Source organism: Orbicella faveolata, unplaced genomic scaffold (assembly GCF_042242905.1).
Source record: "Orbicella faveolata isolate gen_17 unplaced genomic scaffold, um_ofav_v1 contig_12, whole genome shotgun sequence".
NCBI classification, from domain to species: Eukaryota; Metazoa; Cnidaria; class Anthozoa; order Scleractinia; family Merulinidae; genus Orbicella; species Orbicella faveolata.
In genome coordinates this window covers 29,027,495-29,049,660 of record NW_028301539.1, presented here as the reverse complement: position 1 = coordinate 29,049,660, position 22,166 = coordinate 29,027,495, and the positions used below count along the sequence as shown (strand labels likewise).

General features: G+C 38.2%; 2 protein-coding genes and 1 long non-coding RNA gene across 4 annotated transcripts; 1 reads left to right on the top strand and 2 right to left on the bottom strand.

The window, feature by feature from the left end:
* Positions 1 to 1,549: 1,549 nt before the first annotated feature.
* Positions 1,550 to 8,313, bottom strand: LOC149117452 (uncharacterized). Of its 2 annotated transcripts, none has more exons than XR_016205667.1 (2): positions 8,128 to 8,313; positions 1,550 to 2,691 (listed from the first exon to the last, which is right to left on the bottom strand). It is a non-coding gene; the product is annotated as an uncharacterized LOC149117452 (long non-coding RNA). The 2 variants fall into 2 exon arrangements; XR_016205666.1 differs by lacking the exon at positions 8,128 to 8,313 and adding an exon at positions 3,081 to 8,121.
* A 2,963-nt stretch (positions 8,314 to 11,276) lies between these two features.
* LOC110053348 (major facilitator superfamily domain-containing protein 6-like) lies at positions 11,277 to 16,022 on the top strand. The gene has a single exon (XM_020759576.2). It carries the CDS (start codon positions 12,146 to 12,148, stop codon positions 13,787 to 13,789), a length of 1,644 nt encoding a protein of 547 aa, XP_020615235.2. The 5' UTR covers positions 11,277 to 12,145; the 3' UTR covers positions 13,790 to 16,022.
* Positions 15,946 to 21,083, bottom strand: LOC149117451 (uncharacterized). Its single transcript, XM_089281519.1, has 6 exons — positions 21,079 to 21,083; positions 20,535 to 20,767; positions 19,565 to 19,864; positions 18,377 to 18,789; positions 16,785 to 16,946; positions 15,946 to 16,248 (listed from the first exon to the last, which is right to left on the bottom strand). Exons 1-5 carry the CDS (start codon positions 21,081 to 21,083, stop codon positions 16,788 to 16,790), a joined length of 1,110 nt encoding a protein of 369 aa, XP_089137645.1. The 3' UTR covers positions 15,946 to 16,248; positions 16,785 to 16,787.
* Positions 21,084 to 22,166: the final 1,083 nt, after the last annotated feature.

Here is a 22,166-nt window from a genome sequence, read left to right as displayed (position 1 = left end):
AAACAGTGGTTGCTCTCCGGTTTGCGAACTGCGTGTTCCCGGCCAGCCAATATTAAACTCCGCGCTTTGATTATCCTCAAATTATTCAGATCGTTTAATGATATTACAGAGGCAAAACAAAATTTCTGAGAAGCAGTGTAACCAATTTTAGTTTCGGTGCTGTAAAACTACCACTCAATCTGCGCAATATTTCTCTATTCCCAATCTTGTCACTCACACGAAATCCGGTTCGCGAAAGCCCTCTTCTCAGTATAAGTTTGTTGAGGCTGACTGAACCTTTTTGGGTAAGCCGTCTCCTGTAGCATCGAACATTTATTACAGAAATTTTCTTGTCGAGTAGATTTTTATGGCCGGAGTGCTTTCTAACTGTTCCTAGTTCGCTTTGCTTTACAAAACAGCAGTAGTAGTCAAAAAACCACAGAGCACTTTGTGGCCTATTGAAAACACCACGGAGCGCTTTGTGGCCTACTCAAAACACCACAGAGCGCTTTGTGGCCTATTCAAAACACCACAAAGCGCTATGTGGTGTTTTATTTTGGGATTTAACATTGAAAACTGGATGGCTCGTTGACTCGCAAATATCTCACAGCTATTTTCTGAAATAATTTGGTTTTTCCAATTTTTCACACCACAAAGCGCTTTATGGCCTATTCAAAACACCGCAAAGCGCTTTGTGGCCTATTCAAAACACCACAAAGCGCTTTGTGGCCTATTCAATACACCACAAAGCGCTTTGTGGTCGTCATCGTAATCATAGCGATTCTGTCAGTAGAAATTATACTATGTGGACAAAACTGGCAGAGGGGCTCTCTTATTTTGACAGGGAGGTTGGCAAGATTTTCGCACCACCCCTTACATTAATTATGCATGCAATTTTTTGACTGACTCGTTCTTTTCACGATTGCTGTTTGAGTATAATGTGATAGTTTGAGATAGTTGCATACATAATTAATGTATGGCACTGTACGGAAATCGTACCTGGAGGTTAGCCGAGTGCTCTTAAAGAAACCTCTGAAAGGAACCAATAGATTTTCGCAAACGTGCTGAGCAAGGTTATGTTAAACACTATTTCAGTTTTTGCTTTTAGAAAGAAATATCACCGAACCTCCGATATAAGACTTGATACCCTTAAAAGTACTTGTTATGGTTATCAGAGAGAGCACTGACTGTTAATGAGATTTGCATTTCTGGGATCGGCTGGAACTAGCTACAACGGGTACGTGTTATTAACCGGGAGAGACGATGAAATGAGAGCAGAAGGTTGAAAATTAGGAATTCAGTGATACCTCAACCTATCACTTGTTTCGGTTAGAGAATCTTAGAGGGATTTATTATGTTCATTGATTTATAGCTCTATTGTTAGTCCTCGTTTGTAGGCACACCCCTCAGGAATTTAGCATTGAACATGGAATGAAACTTAAGTCGGATACTGATATGGGTATTTCTTTTTTTAACAAGTCTATGGATCTCGCCGTAACATTGCAAGGCGAAGAACTCGACCAATGTTTTACCAACACGGACCTCATACTAGTTCAATAACATAATTCAGTTATGACAAAGAAGATTAGAAATCTTTTTTTATTTATTTGTGGCTAGACTGGAATTTATACAACTGGTGTTTTCATGAGCAGGTATAATTACCATTATCACTATCAACTGGAATCTTATAGATTTTTCTAGACACGGGCGAACCAAAACAATCTGACTTGTGACCTTGAATTAATTGGCTTGAATTATCTGCAATGCTCACGTATGATACAAACCGTTGCTTTATCCAAACATTTTCGAAAATTATATTTTAGGGCATGTTTTTAGCCTGTGTTGTAAAACCACTATAATCTTGAGATTTGTATTGTTACAAAGGCAAAATAACCAAAGTTAGAATTAGTTTGAGAAATTCTATTTTTGACAGATAAATGCCTTTTGGACATACTAATATAATACTTATCATTGCATTTACAGTGGTGTACTTCTAACACAGACCACCAAACTAATTTTTTTTCATCATTTTTTGACATGTTTTCAACAACTTTCCTGTGGCTTCCATTCAAATCTGGCAAATCCAAATTATGAAAAGAAATGTGAAAGGTGGAGTTGTCGACTGATCAACAGGTTACATGATGCTTGATATTTTCACCATTCATGCATTTTAATTAGCTTATTTAAACCAAGGAAGGTGGAAACAGTTAGTCAGGCACGACTGTGGCTGGGTTCTTATTACAAAGATGAAAAGTTCTGTCACTCTTTTGTCCCTTAAATCTAGATCCAACAAACTAGTCACAGGCAACACAGTGATTTGTGGTTCATTTAGTAAACAAAAAGTAATGACATATTTTCTTCAGCCTTTGAGCTTGGGCTAATTTGAATAAGCTGATGTAAATGTAGAACAATCAAAACAATTTCAGACTCATCCTCTATTTACTTAATTATTACTTATTAATACATCTGTTAAAGAAATCCTGATAAAAATTTAAAAAATCTACGAAATAAATACTGATTTTATCACTGTCACTAAACTCATCCTCTATTAACTTTCTGTAGAGGTGTTCATCATCATTGTCTTGTTCTTCTTGCCCTTCCACTTGTTCTTCTTGATCCTCTTGTCCTTCTTCTTCTTCTTTGTCTTCTTCTAACTCCTCCTCCTCCTCATCGATCATATCATCTAATGCCTCCAGGTATGGTTTGGCCAGGCTATTAAAAATATGGAGATGGATTTAATAGACACAACAATATTGTGGAAAACTGAAACTTTCTGTGAAGGGGCCTGTTACGGCTATTTCGTGTTTTCTTTGTGTCCTTTTTTGTTCCGTATGTTAATGTATTTTTTCACATTCTGCATCCTTTTTTTCTCGCGTCGTATGTAAATTTCGTTGCGTATATATTTGTGTTATCCTTTCATGTTCGTTTAGTGCTAGTTTATCGTCCGGTACACTTGTATCTTCTTGGTTCCCTGAACCCCGTTGCCAGCATTTTGGTAAGCCGTTTAGTTTATCGTCTGTTTGTGTTTTCCTCTTAGTTTTCTGCCGTCTTCAGTTAGTTATTTGTAGTAATTCGTTTCATGTTTATCTTTAGGAATTTACCTTCCTCCTACGGAAAGTGAAATAAATTTGCTGGACTAATTGAAACTCGCTTTAAGTTGTGTCTGAAGTCGGCCCTTTGCCTCTTCAGGGCCCATTTTTTGAAACTTCCTGGCTATTCAAGGGCTTGTCAACTTACAAGGACCGTTTTCAGGCTGCTGTTTTGGGCCCAAAGCACCAACCTACCTAATGAAACTGAAATCAGTTTTTAAAAAGAGCATTGGAATTACAATCTAAAGTACAACAGTAATATTATTATAATTCAAATTATAAATATTCATACTGTATTTTGAAAGTGGAAGTTTTTTCACGAGGAATGTGAACGCCTTAAAGAGATATTTTCCCGACTGTGCTATCCTGACGACCTTGTGCAGTCAATCATTCGCAGATTTATTGAATCAAAAGTGTCCGAGGATTCACATACTCGAGTGGCTGATAAAAGAGAAGCCCCAGTCAGAATCGTGTTGCCCTACAAGGGCCAGAAATCTGCAAACGTAGTACGTAAACAGCTGGCTGACCTCAGTCGGAAGATCAACGCAGATATTAACCCAGTTTACACAAGTAGAAAGATCAAGGATGAAATTAAGGTCAGGGAAGACAAGCAGCCTCTTGTTAGTCAACAATGCGTGGTGTATTCATTTCAGTGTGGCCTGTGTGATGCAGGCTATGTCGGTTACACGTGCCGACACCTACACCAACGAATTGAAGAACACAAAGGATCGGCAATCGGAAACCACCTCAGAGAGCAGCACGATATGGAGCCAGAAGACATCGCACAGAGTTTTCGAATCTTAAGACAGTGTCAGAACAAATTTGGCTACCTTATTTTTGAAATGTTTTTTTTATCAAAGAACTGAAACCAATGCTAAACAAACAGTGCGATTCAATTCGCGCCCAATTATTTGTTTAGAGCAATTCTTGCTAAGATTATTTTATTTTTCCATTGTATATTTTTAACACTTTTTCACATATTTTATCACATTTTAGCGTTCGCCACATTTTTATCTATTATAAGTTGTTTTTAACATATTTATGGCTATATGCTATTGTAGAAAATTTACTCACTTGAAAATGACCTCGTAGAGGTCGAAACGTCGTGACTTTTTAGCGCTAGTTTTTATTTCAAAATCGATTTCTAAGAAACTACTTATTAACATACTGTATTTCTATACCTAACTAAGAAAACCAGTTTTTGATTAATATGATGCAAATGGACTTCTCTATAAACTCACTTCCTTGAACTTAATGTCTGCTAATTTTTCACGCAAATAGCAAACCACCAGTTGTGATTGCAGTTACCCGTCTCACTCTACATAGCAATTTTCAATTTGGTTTCAAAATTAACTTGCATTTGGGTTTGCATCACTGTGCTCTGTTTTGCATCCTGTACTTTCTTTGTTGCGTTGTTTGTAATATTGTTAATACTCTGGTTCTGGTTTCAAGGCACTTCAATGAAAACTGTTCAGACATCACTTCCTTCCTGCATGAGATGAAGTAATAGTTAAAAGCACATGCCATTTTTGGTCTGGGACATTGATGGGGATTCCTGGACAGGCCCCCAGAGGAGCTCCCATCTGCTTTCAAAATTACATCATTAGCCTAGCAAAACTAGTGCCAGTCCTAAACCCCACATTAGAATTTAAAATCCTTAAAACTCATAGTCTTGTTGTTATTGGGATAAGATGTTCTAGGTTCCGAGCCACTGTGTCTGAAACACCTGACAAGATTAGAAGCCACAGATTTAGGAAAGCCATTCCCTAACAGAACGTTTTCACCATTGTTCTTTGTTTCTGACTGAGAGAGTCTATTTCACATATACGAGAAGCCTGGTGCAACAAGGCCTAACCCAAGTAATTTTGGCAAGTCAACGTACTTGACTAGAAAACAAGACATTCTGTCCAGTGTTTGTGTGATTCCTATAAATGTCAATGGATGTTCTTTTCAGAGAAATGTCCAGGAAATGGATCAAACCATCTTCAAATTTATTGACTGTAAAACATGTCAGATTTATTTGGTTTGTCCATCAACAGCATATCTTCAAAATAACGTCCATAAAACTACTCATTTATAAGGCCACTGTCAAGCATTTTACGAACAATATCATTTTTGAGTTCTGTCATGATAAAAAAAAACAACAACAACGGCCTAATGAAGAACCCAACAAAATGCCATCAATTTGGTTGTCGAGTGCTCTCTTAATTAATTTGGTGTTGATCAATTTATTGTCATTAACTCCAAAGAAACCAATCTGAACAACTGTCAGGGCTTGCAAACTCCAGTTCCTCTTAGAGTGAAAACAAGGTGTTTTCCTTCCACATCTACATGGGAGAGTATCATAATTTATGTGGGTGGTGGTGATGTATCGAGTTGTGTTTGACAAACCCTTTTCATTTTTTATGTTTCTACATATAGCAATATAAAGGAACTGTTTTTTAACTGTTTAATAGCAAACCACTTTATTTTTAAAAAGTGCCTGTTATTTTTAGTTAAAGTTAATTTGGCTAACAATTCCTTTCTATTTAAATGTATGTTGCTTGAAAACTGTGATCTGGTGGCCCTAGATGCAATTTGAGTTTTTCTGTAATTTTGAAAAGTCAAGCCCCACTGTTTGTTATTAATATTGTATCAAAAGGATAACACCATTCTTATCATGGTTATTCTATTGATTCCATTTCATCATTACTTAAGGTGGTGCTGCAGTTATTGTGGGCACACTACCCCATGTCAAAGTTTGCAACATAAATTTTGGGGCTTTGATGTGTTGGCTAAGAAATTTTGGGAAATATTTTGTGTTTCACTCGGTGATAATGTTACTTAATTCTATTTACTGGGGAAAATATTTTTATTCTTACTGGTGTTTGACTGGACCCCATTTTTTGGACAACAACACTACCAGTAAAAAAAATTTTGCTGGTATACTTTTACTCAATTTCTGGAACCAGCTTATTCTGACTTATACAAACCATGCCCAAGTTTTGGGGAAATCATTTGAGCAGAAGTTCAGAAGTATTAACTTAAAGGTCAAAGACATGTAAACTCAACTCTAACATTCACTGAAAGTTTCTACAATTGACTCTCATTTCCAAAACAAGCCATGAACCCAAATTTTGTGAGAAGCTTGCCCCAAAGCTTGCTAAATAAAAGTGGCTAGTCGATTAGTGATCTTGCGAACCATAAAAAGCATTAATCCCTAGTTCTTAAAATACTATAAAATGCTTGATAACCTCATTGAATTTTCAAAGATGCATTTTGCAACAGTATTTGGAAATAACTTTTGTGTCAAAGTCTTTCCACACAAATTGTACGGTACGGCAACATTTTGGCTATAAGTTTTACTGGTGTCACTCAAAAAGAAATGGGGCACTGTTGTCAGGATTGTAAGCTACTCCCCGACTGATCTCTGGTGAGGAAGAGAAGCAGTTTTATTAATCTATGATTACAAATACAAAATAGGCACTACAGGTACAGGCTGAGCCATCTTTTTGCCATTCCTTAATATATAGTTAAAAAGAAAATTATTAATAATAACAATAATAATAAATAAAAATAGCAATAAAAACAACAACGATGACAACAAAAATAATAACAATAATATTAATAATAATGATGTGCTTCTGGGCATGAATTATGTTTTCATTCATGACAGTTGGTTCATTGTATTTGACTAGTAAAAGTGCTTCACTGGGTCTATTTGTTAGAAAAGTGGAGTCTCATCAAAATGTGTGGGCACAGTTCGTGGATGTTTAAAATCTTGTGAGGGTTGTGCTCTATGACTGATTAATCACCCAATGAATCACTGTTGCAACACCAAAACAAGAAGGCAAGTTTATAAAAAAGTTGAGCATTTCTGCAAGTTGAAATTTTCTCATAAGCGCTAATGGGCAACAAAAGTCTACCAGGTAGGCAACTAAAAAGACACACGGGGAACCAACAAAAACAGAACTAGTTGCCCAAAGGGCAAATTAGCAAGAAAGTTAGTGTCGAACACTGCATTAATAGCCGTCAAGCTCATTCTAAGAGCTTTGCAGCATCCAAAAGTTTTCTTTACTCTGCCTCCTCGACTCCTCAACCTCTCTTAATTCATTTATGTTTGTTGTGCCCCAAACCATTGCAGGAAAGAAAGTGAGTGCTTTGCAGGCTGTAAGTATACATGTAGAATACAGTAGGGGCAATTGTACATGTATGGTTTACCAGTTTTGTCATTTAAGTTAAGGTTGTCATTTGCTAACACAGAAGGCTCAACTTCCTACAAGCTGTCTTGTTCACAGCTTTTGGGGTTTTAAATAAGAGTCACAACAAAGAATAGAAAAAATATGTGCACTGCGACAAATGCTTGAGTAACTACATATGATATGCAAATATCTTCTGTGTAACATGCAGCAAAAATTGCTTGTATCACTGCCATACATCTATACCTTAACCTATAATATACCACAGAACCTCCCAAACTACCGGTAAGTTGAGACTTTTATTTTATATCAATTTTAAAAACAAAATTATTTTGTTCTACTGGGGACAATGGGTTGTTGACTAGTTTAATGGATACACAAGAATAATAAGCTGTGCATTAAAGTGGTACTGTACAATCACTTCTTCCTTAAGATTTTGAAACTCCATCTACTAAACACTCCCTGTGCTAAATTTTAAGCCTTCATAGCAGGGATGAAAAGGAATTAAAAACTAGAAACTGGCTAATTTATCCAGGTGCAAAGAAGATGTGTTTTGAAAAATAGTTGGCCTTCTCTAACACGTAATAGTTGGCTTTCTCTAATACATAAAAGCTGGCTTCCTCTAACACATTTGGTTTGCAATGTTCTTCTTAGTATTGCTGGAGTACTTAGTGTACAAGAAAAAACTCATAAGCTAACCAGATATTGAAGTATAATATGAGGACATAAGCCCTAAAATTCTTGAGAAAGTGCTGCCATTACAGTTAAGACCCAATTACGTACAGATAACAAAAAAATGAATTATTTTGGCAAGACACAACTCTAAAAAAGTTATCAATGCATGGCAACTGATACATATCATGGTAAGGGCTGATGCTCACCATCCCTAGTTCCTTCTCTATTACGACTTTCTTCGGTTCGTGCATGTTTTCCCTCATCCAACCCATGATGATCATCCATTACTGCAAAAACAGAAATTCAAAGCATTATTGTTAAACACAAAATCACACAAATGCAATTATATTTTAAGTTACACTGACTGTTTTAAAATAACATACATGTACAGCCTTGTAAATTAAAAGCTGTTCCTCAGTAAAGGGAAATTTAAAAGAAAACAAAATTCAATCAGAAACAACTGCAAGAGTATGACTATCTTATCAAGACCTAGGTTTTTAAAGTCTATTTCAACTGACAATGAAACCAAAACAGAACAGACTGAATCTCTAGTGGCAAAGTTTAGCTGATGAGAACTACATCTTATTATATGGCTAGCTCTGCGAGCAGGCAAGATGAATCAAATCCTGCGCTGTGATTGGCTACCCAAGCGGGCAAGATGAAGCTATCTTGCCCGCTCGGGACTACCTGCCGTGTCCCGCGAGAAAAATTTCCCCAAAAGCCATATAATAAATCCTTTATTGACCAAGCTTGTTCGTTCAAGATGGCTGGATATTGGCCTCGTTCTTTTTTTGCGAGTTTATGGACCTCAACTCCGTCTCGGTCCATAAACTTGCAAAAAATGAACTTGGCCAATATCCAACCATCTTGACCTCACACTTGGTCAATAACCCATATATATTTACCAAGAGATAAAAGACATCCTTGAGAATAAAAATACAAGTAGATAAACAAACCGTTTTCTCCTTCTTTAATTGTTTTTACATTAAAAGAACAAAAAAATCCAAGTATCCAAAAACATGAATAAATTCTCCAGAAGATAACAAGAATGGCAATGTTCCTCACACAAGAGCTGGCACAAAGAGATAATGGCAATGCCACCTAATGAAGACATGACAAGGTATTGGATGTATCCCTATTTAAACAATAGAGAGTTTCTGTCGAGGAACTATCGGTTGATAGTTGCCCCATGGAAATTTGATGCTCTTAAAACAAATATGCTAGTTTTAAGAACATCAAATTTCCAAGGGACAACTATCAACCGATAGTTCCGAGACATAAACACTCTATTGTCTTTATCGTTCACCACTAAATTTTCTTCCGCGTGCCAGTTCAAAATTCATATTGAATTATTTTCAACTTTTTTAGATGAAAGCCATGGAAGGTCGTTGAAGCCAAATGTAAAATTTGAAAAAGAAAACAGACAAAAACCCACTTAATGTATTTCAATTGTTAACTTTCTGTAAGCCAGCTTCTTTACAGAAACATTTACACGGACGAGTACTATCCATCCGGGTATTTCCCTCAGACAGGCACAATGGGCTGATAGTGTCTCTCCACGGATGAACACTATTGCATCACGTGATCAATTTAAACCAATAAGAATCGGAGAAAATTCAGTGGTGAACTATAATATGTACTAATTGGACCAGTCGCATAGAAAAGGAAACCTAGGCAAGCACTTCTTGAAGCAGCCTCACATGATGACTATACACACTGTGTGTCTACAAAACACTGCTTTGTAACAAACAGCTTAAAGGTAGCAAGTCAACAACAGAGGAAAAGAAGAACAGAAGGACAAACAACCCTGACCTTACCTGGTGATTCCTTAGCACTATATTGCGAACGCTTCAAGCGCAGAATTTTACACTGATTCAATAGCATCAACAACAAAATCATTACTCATGGATTGTATGTTATTTGGATTATTTTCGATTCTTTTGCATAAGTTGTTTATTATGTTGTTCCTTATGCTCAAAAATTCATGTATGCCTATCAAAGTTCATCAAAAAACTGTGCCTTCCAGCCACCGCAAAATGTAATGCGGAGTGATAAAATAAATGAATAGTACTATTTAAAAGACCTGGCAAAATAGGGTAAGACTGGTACATCATATCTCTTTTGCAAGCATGGTGACCTATTTTAATTTATTTTTAGAGACTGTGCTTGGTAGGAAACATTCAGGGAAATGTATTGTGCATTTGTTTTCGTGATTGTGCCCAGGAGATTACTTTAAAGGTTACTTTAACATGGGTAGAAATCATTCCCAATACTGATAGAAGAAAAGAAATACCAGACAAAATAAAGGCTTGAAAGTTCAAACTGTCACAAGAATGGTAAACTCGATTTCTTGACATCCTGAACTAAACTCAAATTTCTTGAACTGTAACCAATTTTAATCCTTGCAGTCCTGCACATTATTTCGAAACTACTGTTTTGCTCTGCTCTATAGCATTTTTATCCAACTAAGCTGTATACATGTATTTGGTGGCATTTGGCGATATAAGGTGGTAATAAGCTGAGTGAAAATTTGCTCTGTCTGCACGACAGCGTTTCTTTATGCCCGTGACGGAGGCAGATCTTAATTGCAAAATTCAAAACACAACAGTGTGGACTATACAAACTAGTGCCAGCTTAGTTCGTGCCGCTTGAAAGCAACACGATCAACAAAACTTAGATTGCTGATGAACATGTCGAAATGGCTTCGTAGACTTGAGCCATATAAATTGCTCACTCCATTTCTACAAACAACATAATACAATACACTACACTTCACAAAGCTTCTTACCAACAATATTAGCCTTCAAAGGCAGCTGTAAATGTGTTTCGGAACATGCAGAAAGATCCGGCAAAACACCCTCACGATAAAAGTCACAATCGATAGGTTTCGAGCTTTCAACTGGCAAACACTGTCCCGTCCCCTAGTAAAATAATCTCAGAGGACACGATCACAACGCATTTTCATTGGAAGAAACAACAACACATACAATGAATGAGTTGCCAGTAATCGGATACCCGTGTTTGGGCGAAGAACTCTGGGATCGTCAGGGGGCAAACATTGCTAGTCGCTAGAAGGAAATGTATGGCGGAAAGTTGTTTCGAAGTACAAGAAAACGATTTTTGAGAGAGATCAACGCTTTTTCGCCGTCGTTTTTATCGCGTATGGATTTGGGCAATGTTGATGTGTGGAATATGTAAGTTTTTGGTTGAATAACCGTGAAATATATGACAAAATCTACCGATCAACTCCGTTGCTTGCGTGAGGTTTATTGTGGAATTTACATCGCGTAATGGTCTGATAATGTTACAAAATTAATTAGGTATAAATCGAGAGGAAATAACCCAGTGAAGCCTTTCAAGTTGTGTACAGGCTACTTTTGGCTTATTTGAAAGCTCAGTCATGCAAATAATACTGGAAATATACCCGGTGGCGATCATTGTACTGTCTGGGGTTGATTTAATTACAAATGAGTCCGCGCGACTCATGCTGTGTGGCTACTGTGTTGCTCAAAGCCTTTGCTTTGCTTTTACAAGCACGTATTTCAGTGATTTTCCTTTTCTATAACAGATCAAGGGTGGCTCTTTGAATTTATCTCCGAGTATTTGTATTTAAAAGTGTCATTTGTGCGTGATTATGCTTTCCAAAGTTTGGTATTGACGGTTGAGTGAAATTGCCCGACACAAAGGGTAGTAGTTCCTTCTGCAATTTTCGATTTCTGTTTTAGAGCTTCTTTTCTGTCTTTATATTTAACTTCTCGGCGGGTCTTTTCTACCATTCGCTCCGGGTAGCCTCTCGAGATCAGGCGTGTATTGAAATTTTCAATATTCTCTTCAATGTATTTCACAATAAACCTCACGCAAGCAAAAGGGAGTTTATCGGTAAATTTTATCACTTATTTCACGGTTATTCAAACAAAAACTTACATTTTCCATGTATCAACATTGCCAAAATCCATCCGCGATAAAACAACGGCGAAAAAGCGTTGATCTCTCCCCAAAACCATGTTTTTGGGCGTCGAAACAACGTTTCGCCATACATTTCCTTTTAGCGACTTGCAATGTTTGCCCCCTGACGATCCCAGAGTTCTTTGCGCAAACAGGGGTATCCGATTACTGGCAACTCATTCATTGGTCAAAAGGTGTTAGACATGTCTGCCACGCAGGACGAAAGTGCAACGCTACAGACGCAAACCGATACAAAATGAGCGGGAATCTGGGAACAACATGGGGAACGCTGGGAACGCCTGTGATAAATTGGATTCCGCGAGAAACAAAATGGCTGATGAAGTTGAAGTTAGATGTGTTAACGGACAAGAAGAACTGAAAGGACAAACACGAATTCAAGTGCAAAAGAAATTTGATCCGAAGCGCTTTTGTTGCATTAACAAAAATCTTCTGGTGTTGAAGCTCTATTACTTTTTTGCTTTCAGCGCCCAAGCTTGTATCAAGCCATTTTATCCCATAGTTTTTCGCCACGTGGGAATGTCAGCGCAACAGACGGGAATTATACTCGGTTTGAAGCCATTGGCGCGTGTTATTGGAGCACCTGTTTCCGGAGTTTTGGCAGACAAGTACCGTAAACACAGACTTGTGATGCTAGTAATGTTTATCGTCTCAACCACGTTGCAGTTTTCTCTTGTATTTGTTCGTCCAAACGAAGAATCGAGTGTGGAAAGAAATTTATGCAGCAACATCTCAATATGGAATTCATCTGAGAAGGCAAATGGCAGTGGTAATATATGGCCGTGTGGTATTACAGGAAACTGTTCTTTGTTCACTGTGGACAAAAACTGTACAAATCATTCAGTTTTGAACGTGTCAGTAATGGCTAACAGTCCAGGGAAAGGAGGAAATAACAATAACACATTTTTAATTCTTGTTATACTTGTGTTTGTGATTTCACTGTTTGACAACTCCAACTCTCTTGCCGATGCAGCCGCTGTAAAGTACTTGACTGATATGGAAAGAGTTGGGGACTACGGCAAACAACGAATGTGGGGCTCAGCGGGATGGGGAAGTATTGCAATTATTTCTGGCTTCACAATGGATCAGTCAGCCCAACGTTTAAATCAAAATGAGTTTCTCTTAGCATTCTGTGGATTCCTTTTGTTTAGCATACTGACTATAATAACCGTGTTCAAATTGCCAGTAGAATCTTTAGAGGACAAATCTAAGCCGAACATCATTCGGAATGTGAGGATTCTTCTTTCAGACTGTCGCATTGTGATATTTTTGATTGTCATTCTTGTCATGGGAACTTGTATGACCACGATTGAGGTATTCTTATTCTGGTTTCTTCAAGACCTGAATGGAAGTCACTTGCTTATGGGACTCTCTCTTTGTATGACATGTGTTACAGAAGTCCCCATAATGTTCTACTCAGGCCATTTAATCAAGTGGATAGGGCATCATGGCGTTTTATACCTTACACTTGTGTGTTATACTGTAAGGTATCTGTCATACTCCTTTATTCCCAATGCTTGGTACGTGTTGGCCATTGAACCTCTCCACGGCGTGACGTTTGGAGCCATGTGGGCTGCTACAACATCTTATGGAGGTATGATTTCACCTGAGGGTATGCGTGCGACAGTGATGGGTCTAGTTTCTGCAACGCATTTTGGCCTTGGCAGGCTTATTGCAGGGTTTGGAGGAGGAGCTGTTTACAGCAAATATGGGCCAAGAGTTCTGTTTAGAAGTCTGGCTATAATTAGTGCTACTACCTGCCTAGTGTTTGTTGTATCACAGAAGTTGTTAAAGAAAAAGTCTCAAGTGAACTATTCCCACTTACAGAATGATTTTCAAGATCTAAACAGTGCTTGGGATCTAGGTATGAAAGAGATTAGTTTGGACTCCGAAGATGATCTGTGACTCAAGAGTGGACAGTTTGCTTGTATGAAGTGCCCATTGAAAAGAGGATGCGCTTCTTTACAGGGGTGGCGGAGCATACTTTGAATTGGGGGTGCTTACAAGCAAGCGCTAGAGGCGCTAACTTGTAGGAGGTCTGGAGATATTTGTAAAATTATTATTTTATGTATATTTTGCGTGAAATTGCCCCCTGGCTTTGCTATCCCAGCTTTAGTTTTCTCATCTCTTTGTAAGTTTTTATCAAAGGTCATATCTACAACAAACAACTTTTACAGGAACAATACATCCACCTTAAGACTCCCATAAGTAAGGTAAGGTATTGTAACGTTTTGAGGTTTCTGCTTACGATCAGCTTTTTAAATGATGTTCTTGATTGTTGTTTTCTTTTTTATGTTCCATTGTGTTAATTAAAATAATTTGTAATAATTTTGTCGTTGTGAGGTTTCGATCAAGAATTTGTTGAAAGAATAAATGCATGACACACAAGCACAAATTTTTTATATATTTGTTAATTAAAATTCAAACGTGGTGCTGAGGCTAAGGGGACTAAAGCAAACTAATTATTGACAGATAATCCACACCTCAAACTCAATGTGATTTCTTTTGTTTTAATCCTCCTAATCCTCACAGACTTGCCCGAATTTTAATACAAAGAAATCGGCTCGTTTGTATGCTGTAATGGCACCTATGTGCCTCATTTGTATTTCTTTCGTCGTGTTTTTGTGACATTTCACGTTTGTGTCATTACTCTCAAAGATGCACTTTAGGGGGTTTAGTTTGTTCAACCAGGCAGCATCTTTTGGAACCTGGAAAAGTTCATTGTAGATTGTATTTTCCCTTTTTGTTTCTTGGCCATCCATGGCATTATGTTATTGCAGTTTTTACAGTTTTACTTTGGAATAAACTTGTTCAAGCCACGTGAGCCTATGTATCAATTCAAGCACCTGCACTGGTAAAGTACACTGTTTGAGAACTATGTTGAACAAACCTATGATATGGCCTTGTGACGGCTTCTATTGTTTGGCCATGTACTTGTGATCTTTGATTAATTTATCTATAACATATTTTTACATGAAAGGAAATTCACATGTACAACAGTTAAGGTTGGTGACATTAATCGAGGACACTGCAAGTAGAAATTAATATCATGAAATGTGTGCTGAATGTAATTATCTTTATGACTGACCCCACGTGAATGGTCCTTCATAAAAATTGAGTTTTGCTTCCTTAAGACACAGTGCTTTTAAAGGTAGACCCAGGGGTTCGTCATTAACTCTTTAAAGTGCCTATGAAGTAAAAAATAATTGCCACTTATTTGAAAGGCTTATCAAAGTAAAGAAGAATGGCGTTTCCCTTTTTAGAATATCTTTTTTCGTTCTAGAAATATTTACGTTTTTGTAATATGCAAATGAGGAAAGTGATGACATCATAGGTGGTTCCACTTGAACAGTAAAACACTGAATCAAGAATATCTCTAGAAATATTGGAGCAGTGTTCTTCAAACTTGGCACCACAAATGCGCATCACAAAGGAAACAGAATGACACCTGTGTTGTTGCCATGGCAACACTTTTGGCTCCAGTCTCTTTCTGTGAAAAACCAAATATGCCAATTTGCAACCCTTCGAAAAGGGACAGGGGGTCATGCTGGGAACACACATGATTCCCATATTATCTTAACTCTCCCCATTAGATTGTTGGGAGTGGAAGATCCTTGTTTAAGATAAAATCTGGTAATGTTAGTTTTAATTAAAACAGGACCAGCGGCATAACTGTTGTCATGGCGATGGTACAACGGGTATCATTTTGTTTCTTTTGTGATGTACATTTCTGGTGTCAAGTTTAAAGAACACTGCTTTAATATTTCTAGAGATATTCTTGATTGAGTGTTGAATCGTTTTAGTGGAACCACCTATGACGTCATCACTTATAATACAAAAACGTGAATATCTCTAAAATGAAAAAAGATATTCCAGAAAGGAAAACGCCATTCTTCTTTACTTTGAAAAGCCTTTCAAATCAGCAGCAATTAGTTTTTACTTCATAGGCACTTTAAGTAAAATATTGTGTGAGTCATGATGTAAATATTGTTGCATGCGGCTACTTTATTTAACTTGGGTTTTCAATTATTTATGTTGTATGATGAAATGCAGCCCAAGCATTATTTAATTCAACATTTTTATTAATATATATTTACTGCAAGATTTTTCAATAAAGCTTTAGATATTGCACATTTTTTTGCCAATTTTGTTTGAAATCTCGTACATCTGGCAGCTTGTTACTGGCATAGAATTTAACAGCTTCTGCATCCCCAGATCCAATTTGATTAAATAGTCCCATTTCCAAACAAGTACATTACATAATGCGACACAACCCCCATTTCCATTCAAATTTGCATGAAAAGCCTGGTCTCTTTCATGTGAAAAATCTGATTCCAAATATGCATTCTTGTGATGTCTTATCTCTGTGAAGAAAAAAACAAGTTGATATTAAAACGATTTTTAACTTTGGGAAAATTGGGAAAAACATTGTTAAAAAATGGTACGTCTGTAGAGAACACGCATGTGCTGTGCACATTCAAAGGCACTCCCAACCTCGAACCCAGGGTCTCTCTTCTTCCCTTCCGCAGGAGCAAGAGAGGCAAAAAAACGGACCGCTCTCACTACGCCGAGAACGGAGCTTTTCGAAAACGCTCTTCAAACGCAACAATTACCGGCAGTAGAAAAACTTGAGCGCATCCTTGAGAGTTAGGGTTAATCACAGGATTATCAAGACGTCATTGTTTTCGAAAAACTCCGTTTTCAAAACGTTTTCCGTCTACACCAACACTCAAAGCCGGCGTTTTCAAATTCCTCCAGTTTGAAGAACGTTTTCGAAAAGCTCCGTTTTCGTGAAGGATAAGTGTGGACGGTAGACCTAACCGTAGAAAAAAAGCTGCGTTTTCAAATTTTCCGGCGTAGTGTGGAGGGAGTCTTGGTGGCATGCCGCTCATTTTGATACCTTTTAAGTACAAACTTTGTCCAGGACTTCCTGCATCGCGTCACTGAGATCGTCAAAGGTGTCTACCAGCACGTAGTGATTGTTGCCAGCCATGATTTTCAGTTCTTCTTCGTCCACATGCCAACTGACACCAATAGCTACGATTTTCACTTTGGTTGCTCCCTGAACAAAAACAACAAAAACTCTCAAATTATGTTGTCATTTTTCCAAATCACGCCACGCCATTTGTAGTAACTGTGATGGATCCTGACCAAAAACGTCCAGGTCAATAACGTCGAAAGTAAGAATAATACTACATCGAGCGAGGAGCCAGCTATTTCAAAAAGTAAAAAAGAAATAGACCAATTTCGATGTATTAAAATTCAGCCTAAAACAATAGACCTTAGTACGACGCTCTGGGAAATAAATACAGAGTTTGTGGGGTTTATTCCCCAGAGCCTCGTTCTGAGGTCTATTGTGTTAGGCTGAATTTCAATATATCGAAATTGGTCTATTGGCGAAATCTAGTGCTTAAAATTAACTGCCCGAGATAATAGACGCAGTTATTCATAAGCTTCTATTCGCACGTTTGTTTTGCAATGTATATTAATAACTTTATCGAATTGTAATTCAGGTATAATGCATTTCCAGCTTTCTGATTGGTTCACTGAATCTTGGTGAGTAAGGCAAGTGTTGCTTAGTTTAAACTTTTTCGGCGGTTATGGAAATTAAACTTCTGTCGGAAAAAAGACTGAAAACCGCGAAAATACAGAAAATAATAAACATCTAATTGCCATCCCGGAAACTACAAAAGGCCACAAAATACTACAGTAGGCCATACTCGTTTTCTCGGTATTGAAATGCAACTAGCTTGCAACTAAAGCTTATGCAGGGAGATTTTCCTGAGATTTTACTTTAATGATGTATAAGAGCAGCTGAAAACTAATATTCATATAGATTTTCGCTCCGAATGGGTTCTTGGTTTTGTAATACACTACACTTGAATTTCTAAGCTTTTGCGTGACGCGGCATTTACATGACGGCCTAGAGAGTCATGATGGTTAAAAAAGTGACTTATTTCGGGGAACTTGGTTATCTGAACAGTTAATGTCTTAGAAAAAGTATTATTTTAATGTTTTAGAGTTGCTCGAGGGATAAATTCGCGCTTTTGTAACAAAACTCAGTGCCAGATGTTTCTGTTGGTTTCCGGCCGCCATGTTGGTGCCCATGCGGATGGACACCAGCATCTCGTCTCCATACAAATCACTATAAATTTGGGTGAAAAATTTATCCGCATATCTCGCGTACGAAAAATTGCTGTGACCAGAATTTTGGCGAGAGTCTGCATATTTACCTTCTTTCATTTCTCCGATTCTGGACTTTATCTATCGACCGGTTTTGATTTTTATCTTGATCTATTTTGAATTGCGTGACACTGAAAACCAGCAATTTAAAATCTCTTTTTATGATATTCCCCCCCATGAGCCTCCTTGCAAGCTAGTTCCAGTCCCAGCCGAGAAGACCCTTGATTAATTTTTAATGAATTTGAGATCCATAACCTTTACTTGTTTGTAAGGTAATTAAGAAGGTTTTGTATGTTAGTTGCAGTGTACCTTTAAAGAGATGACGGGTGGTATGAGTCGGTATTTTCCACGATAGGTCTTACCATCTGTAATGACCAATAAGCAACGCGGTATTATATGGTAGTCACGTGCACCATTATCCGTCGAGTAAAATGTCTTGGCTACCCACAATGCTCTGTCAGTGAGTGTGGCACCTGAGGGATATGACATGTTGCCGAGCTTGTATTCCAGAGCTAAAGGGTCGTAAAACTCTGTATCATTGAATGTAAAATCCTTGAAAACTCTGTGATCATAGTGAAGGCAAGCAAAGTGGCTTTCATTCGCGGACACGTTGAAATAATGAGTAAAATTTTGTAAGAATTTCTTCACTAGCTGGAAAGAACGAGTTCCAACACTACCAGATGCATCGACAACAAACGCAATGTCCAGTGGCACTTTACACTCTGAAACAAAGAACGAAATGCGTTGAGATCCACACGTTACCTGCTTTACAGACGGCTTTGAATTTTGACAAGCTTTGGTCTGGAATTAAAGTCGCCGGAATATGTGGCTAGTTTTAAGGTCGCCGCTTTGATGCTGGACTGATTCTCAGACGGTCCAGGGGCCCGTTTCTCGAAGGTCCCGAAAAGTTTTCGCCCCCGTAAAGCTATAGCAAAATCTCGAATCTTATGGTTACAGAGCTGTTTTATTCACATATTCGCAATATGAACAGAGGTTCCCTTCATACAACAAGTTTCGGGCGTATACACTTCTCCATTTTTGGACACAGATGAACAAAAAATGGCTTTATGGGCCCGAAAAGTTTCCGGGGCTTACGAGAAACGGGCCCCAGGGCACTCGCGTAAATACAAAACCCCATTTTTTGTTGTAAAAGGTTACCAAATTTGATCTGTACCACGCTTCGTTGGTCTCAGTTTCTGTTTACTTTCTGTTTTATTTTTATTTTGATCTGTATGTGCTAGAATAAGCATTTTCTGAAAAACAAATGCACCCCGAAAAAAACATATGACACCCCTACCTCCCCATAACGGCCACTTTTAGGGTTGATCGACTGTAACTACATGTACAACGTATACGCGCATGATTCAATGTACCTTGCGCGTTTGCTATTAACTAAATTTTTTCCTGTGGTTGACCCTGTGAGAACGCGGACACCGGGGTAAAAATTAAATATGTAGAACCATTCTTTTCTAATTTTAAAACTAAAACTTTGCTTACTTATAGTTATTGGAGGTTTAGTTGGTTTAGCTGTGGTTGGTTGTGCTGTGGTTGGCTTTGCTGTTGTTGGTTTTGCTGTGGTTGACTTTGCTGTGGTTGGTTTTGCTGTGGTTGGCTTTGCTGTGGTTGGCTTTGCTGTGGTTGGCTTTGCTGTGGTTGGCTTTGCTGTGGTTGGCTTTGCTGTGGTTGGCTTTGCAGTGGTTGGTTTTGCCGTGGTTGATTTGGCTGTGGTTGGTTTAGCTGTGGTTGGTTTCACTGTGGTTGGTTTACGTGTACTTGGCTTTGCTGTAGTTGCCACCGCTGTTGGATTCTGGAAATGACGCATGATATATTGATTAAAACAATCATTCAACTAAGAAAACTTTAAAGCAGTACGAAAATATGTAAAGGCGACGACATAGGACTACTGTTCAACCTGATCGGTTAAATTTGAAAAAGCCGGCTTTTCTTTTCCGTCTGAACGGAAAACATTCTGAAACTGACGTAGCTTTATGAAAACGATGGCTTTATCATATGATCTCCCTGACCGAGTTTTCCTCAAACACAAATCCAAAATGACCGATGATCGCTGCATTTTAAAATTTTTTTCCGGCGCAGTGTTGACGGAAAAAAATTCGATGCGTTTTTAGAGTGAAACCGGACCTCCTTTCTCAAATTCCTTCGTTGTAGTGTAGACAGAGAAATGCGCGTTTTCCCCATAAGCAAGCAGTAACTGACGTAATGTAGTCCATTTGGCAGTGATGGGTTTTTTCATGAATGTATTAGTTGTGGTTAATCTGATGCAGTAGCCAGAGGTTTTTTTAAAATCCACAATTTTGTTCTTAAGTTTAGCTCAAAATTGTCAGAATTGAACCGAACTCTGAGTCAAACAAAGCTATTCTACAAGCCGACATTTGACAACTCTCCAAGGCATAGCTAAACAATAATGCTGGCAAGCTTTTCTACTTCAGCTAAATATGTTATGTATAGCTCAAGTAATGGACACGCACTTCTACTTCGAAGTACACGAAGTTTGACCAGTTGGATCCACTGCATATCCTTTCAGAACCATTCTCAGCACACGTCTGAAATCTTGCATCTATACAACTCGTTCTCTTCTCAGGAAAGGCGAAGTTCTTGCCCGCCCAGCATTCTCCGTAGAACTGGATGCCGAAGAATGGATAGCCCATCTCTTTTGCCTTGCTCGCACAGCGACAGACCAAGCTTAAAAATATAACAAAAATTAATTATAACCATGAACATAAAGCGCACTGGCTTGACCGGGAACAGCCACGTGTAGTGTCGTCCATAGCGGTCGAAATCCTTTTATTTTTCAACGGGTGCGACCAAGATCTCTTGACAGTTCTTGCTTGCTCGCAGGTTACCTTTTCGGGTAGAATAGAAGCTATTTGAGCCAGGAAGGCCTTAGAGACAATGAAAGAAAGATGTAAATAACTTACAGGCGGCTTTCGACACATGTCTCTGAAATGAAAGAAAAATTCGTGTCGCGAGCAAGATTCGAACCCGCATCTCACCGCATACTAGTCGGGCGTGATATCCACTACACCATCCGGGCAACCGCGTTAGGTACGTGGCAACTTATTGATGTGAGTGGATAGAACGCAGCCAATCCAAGGGAGATTTTTCCTTCGAGACAAGCGTGTGTTTCATGGCTCTTCCCCGACAATAGGGGTTACGTAACAAGTAGAATAGAAATTATTTGAGCCAGGTTACCTTTTGGTCAACATTAACAGGCGACCACTGGCTCGCTAAGGTTTCCTCCGATTGGAAACTGCAAGATGCCCTGGTGTTGACCGAAAGGATTTAAGTCACTAGAGAAGATGATTTGAGGTAGTTTCAGTACGAAATACTAGAGACCTTTAGATCGAAGTTTACCGCGGTTTAAGGTAAGACGTTTACCGTTCGCCTTTTGAACGTTAGTCGATATAGATTGGAGTAAACTGGACCGAATAGAAATCAACCTATTAAAATAGACGAGAAACCAGGTCAAACATATTAAAAGAATTAAAACGTTCTCTGGTTGAAAATTTAGATTGAAATAAGCTCTCGGCTGCTAGCTGGCAGCTTTCGACGCATTGGAAATTGATAAAATAACGCCCCCCTCCCCCAAAAGAGGTTTTTTTTAATAGCATTTTTAGCTTTCCTGAAAGAACTAAAGCAGCATAAAACACACATACGACTTACGCCGCTCCCATATTGCCGCTTATAATCAGTGTTCTACAAATAACAACAAAAGGCTAGGTAATTGCTTATTTGCCAAAAAATAAATAAATAAATAAATAAATAAATAAAGGCAAATTTGCAGAAAAAGAGTTACTTTATTCGATTTCAGCATTTGTACCTGACATAAAATAAAATTCAAGGCAATAAAGCTTGCGGTAAATGTTCAAAACGCGAGTCGAAAACCTCAAACGTGACGTCTGGCTCTGGTCATGTGACCACTAGTGGTTCGCCTTTCGTGGGAAATGTGTGCCTAAAAATATAGTGGAGACTGTGCAACTCGCAGAACGTACCACGGCCGGAAAAAAAAATAATCCCGACAAGCGAACAAACGAGTGCTCGGCCGCTTTCAATTCCCCCGGATACCTGACAACTTTTTCAA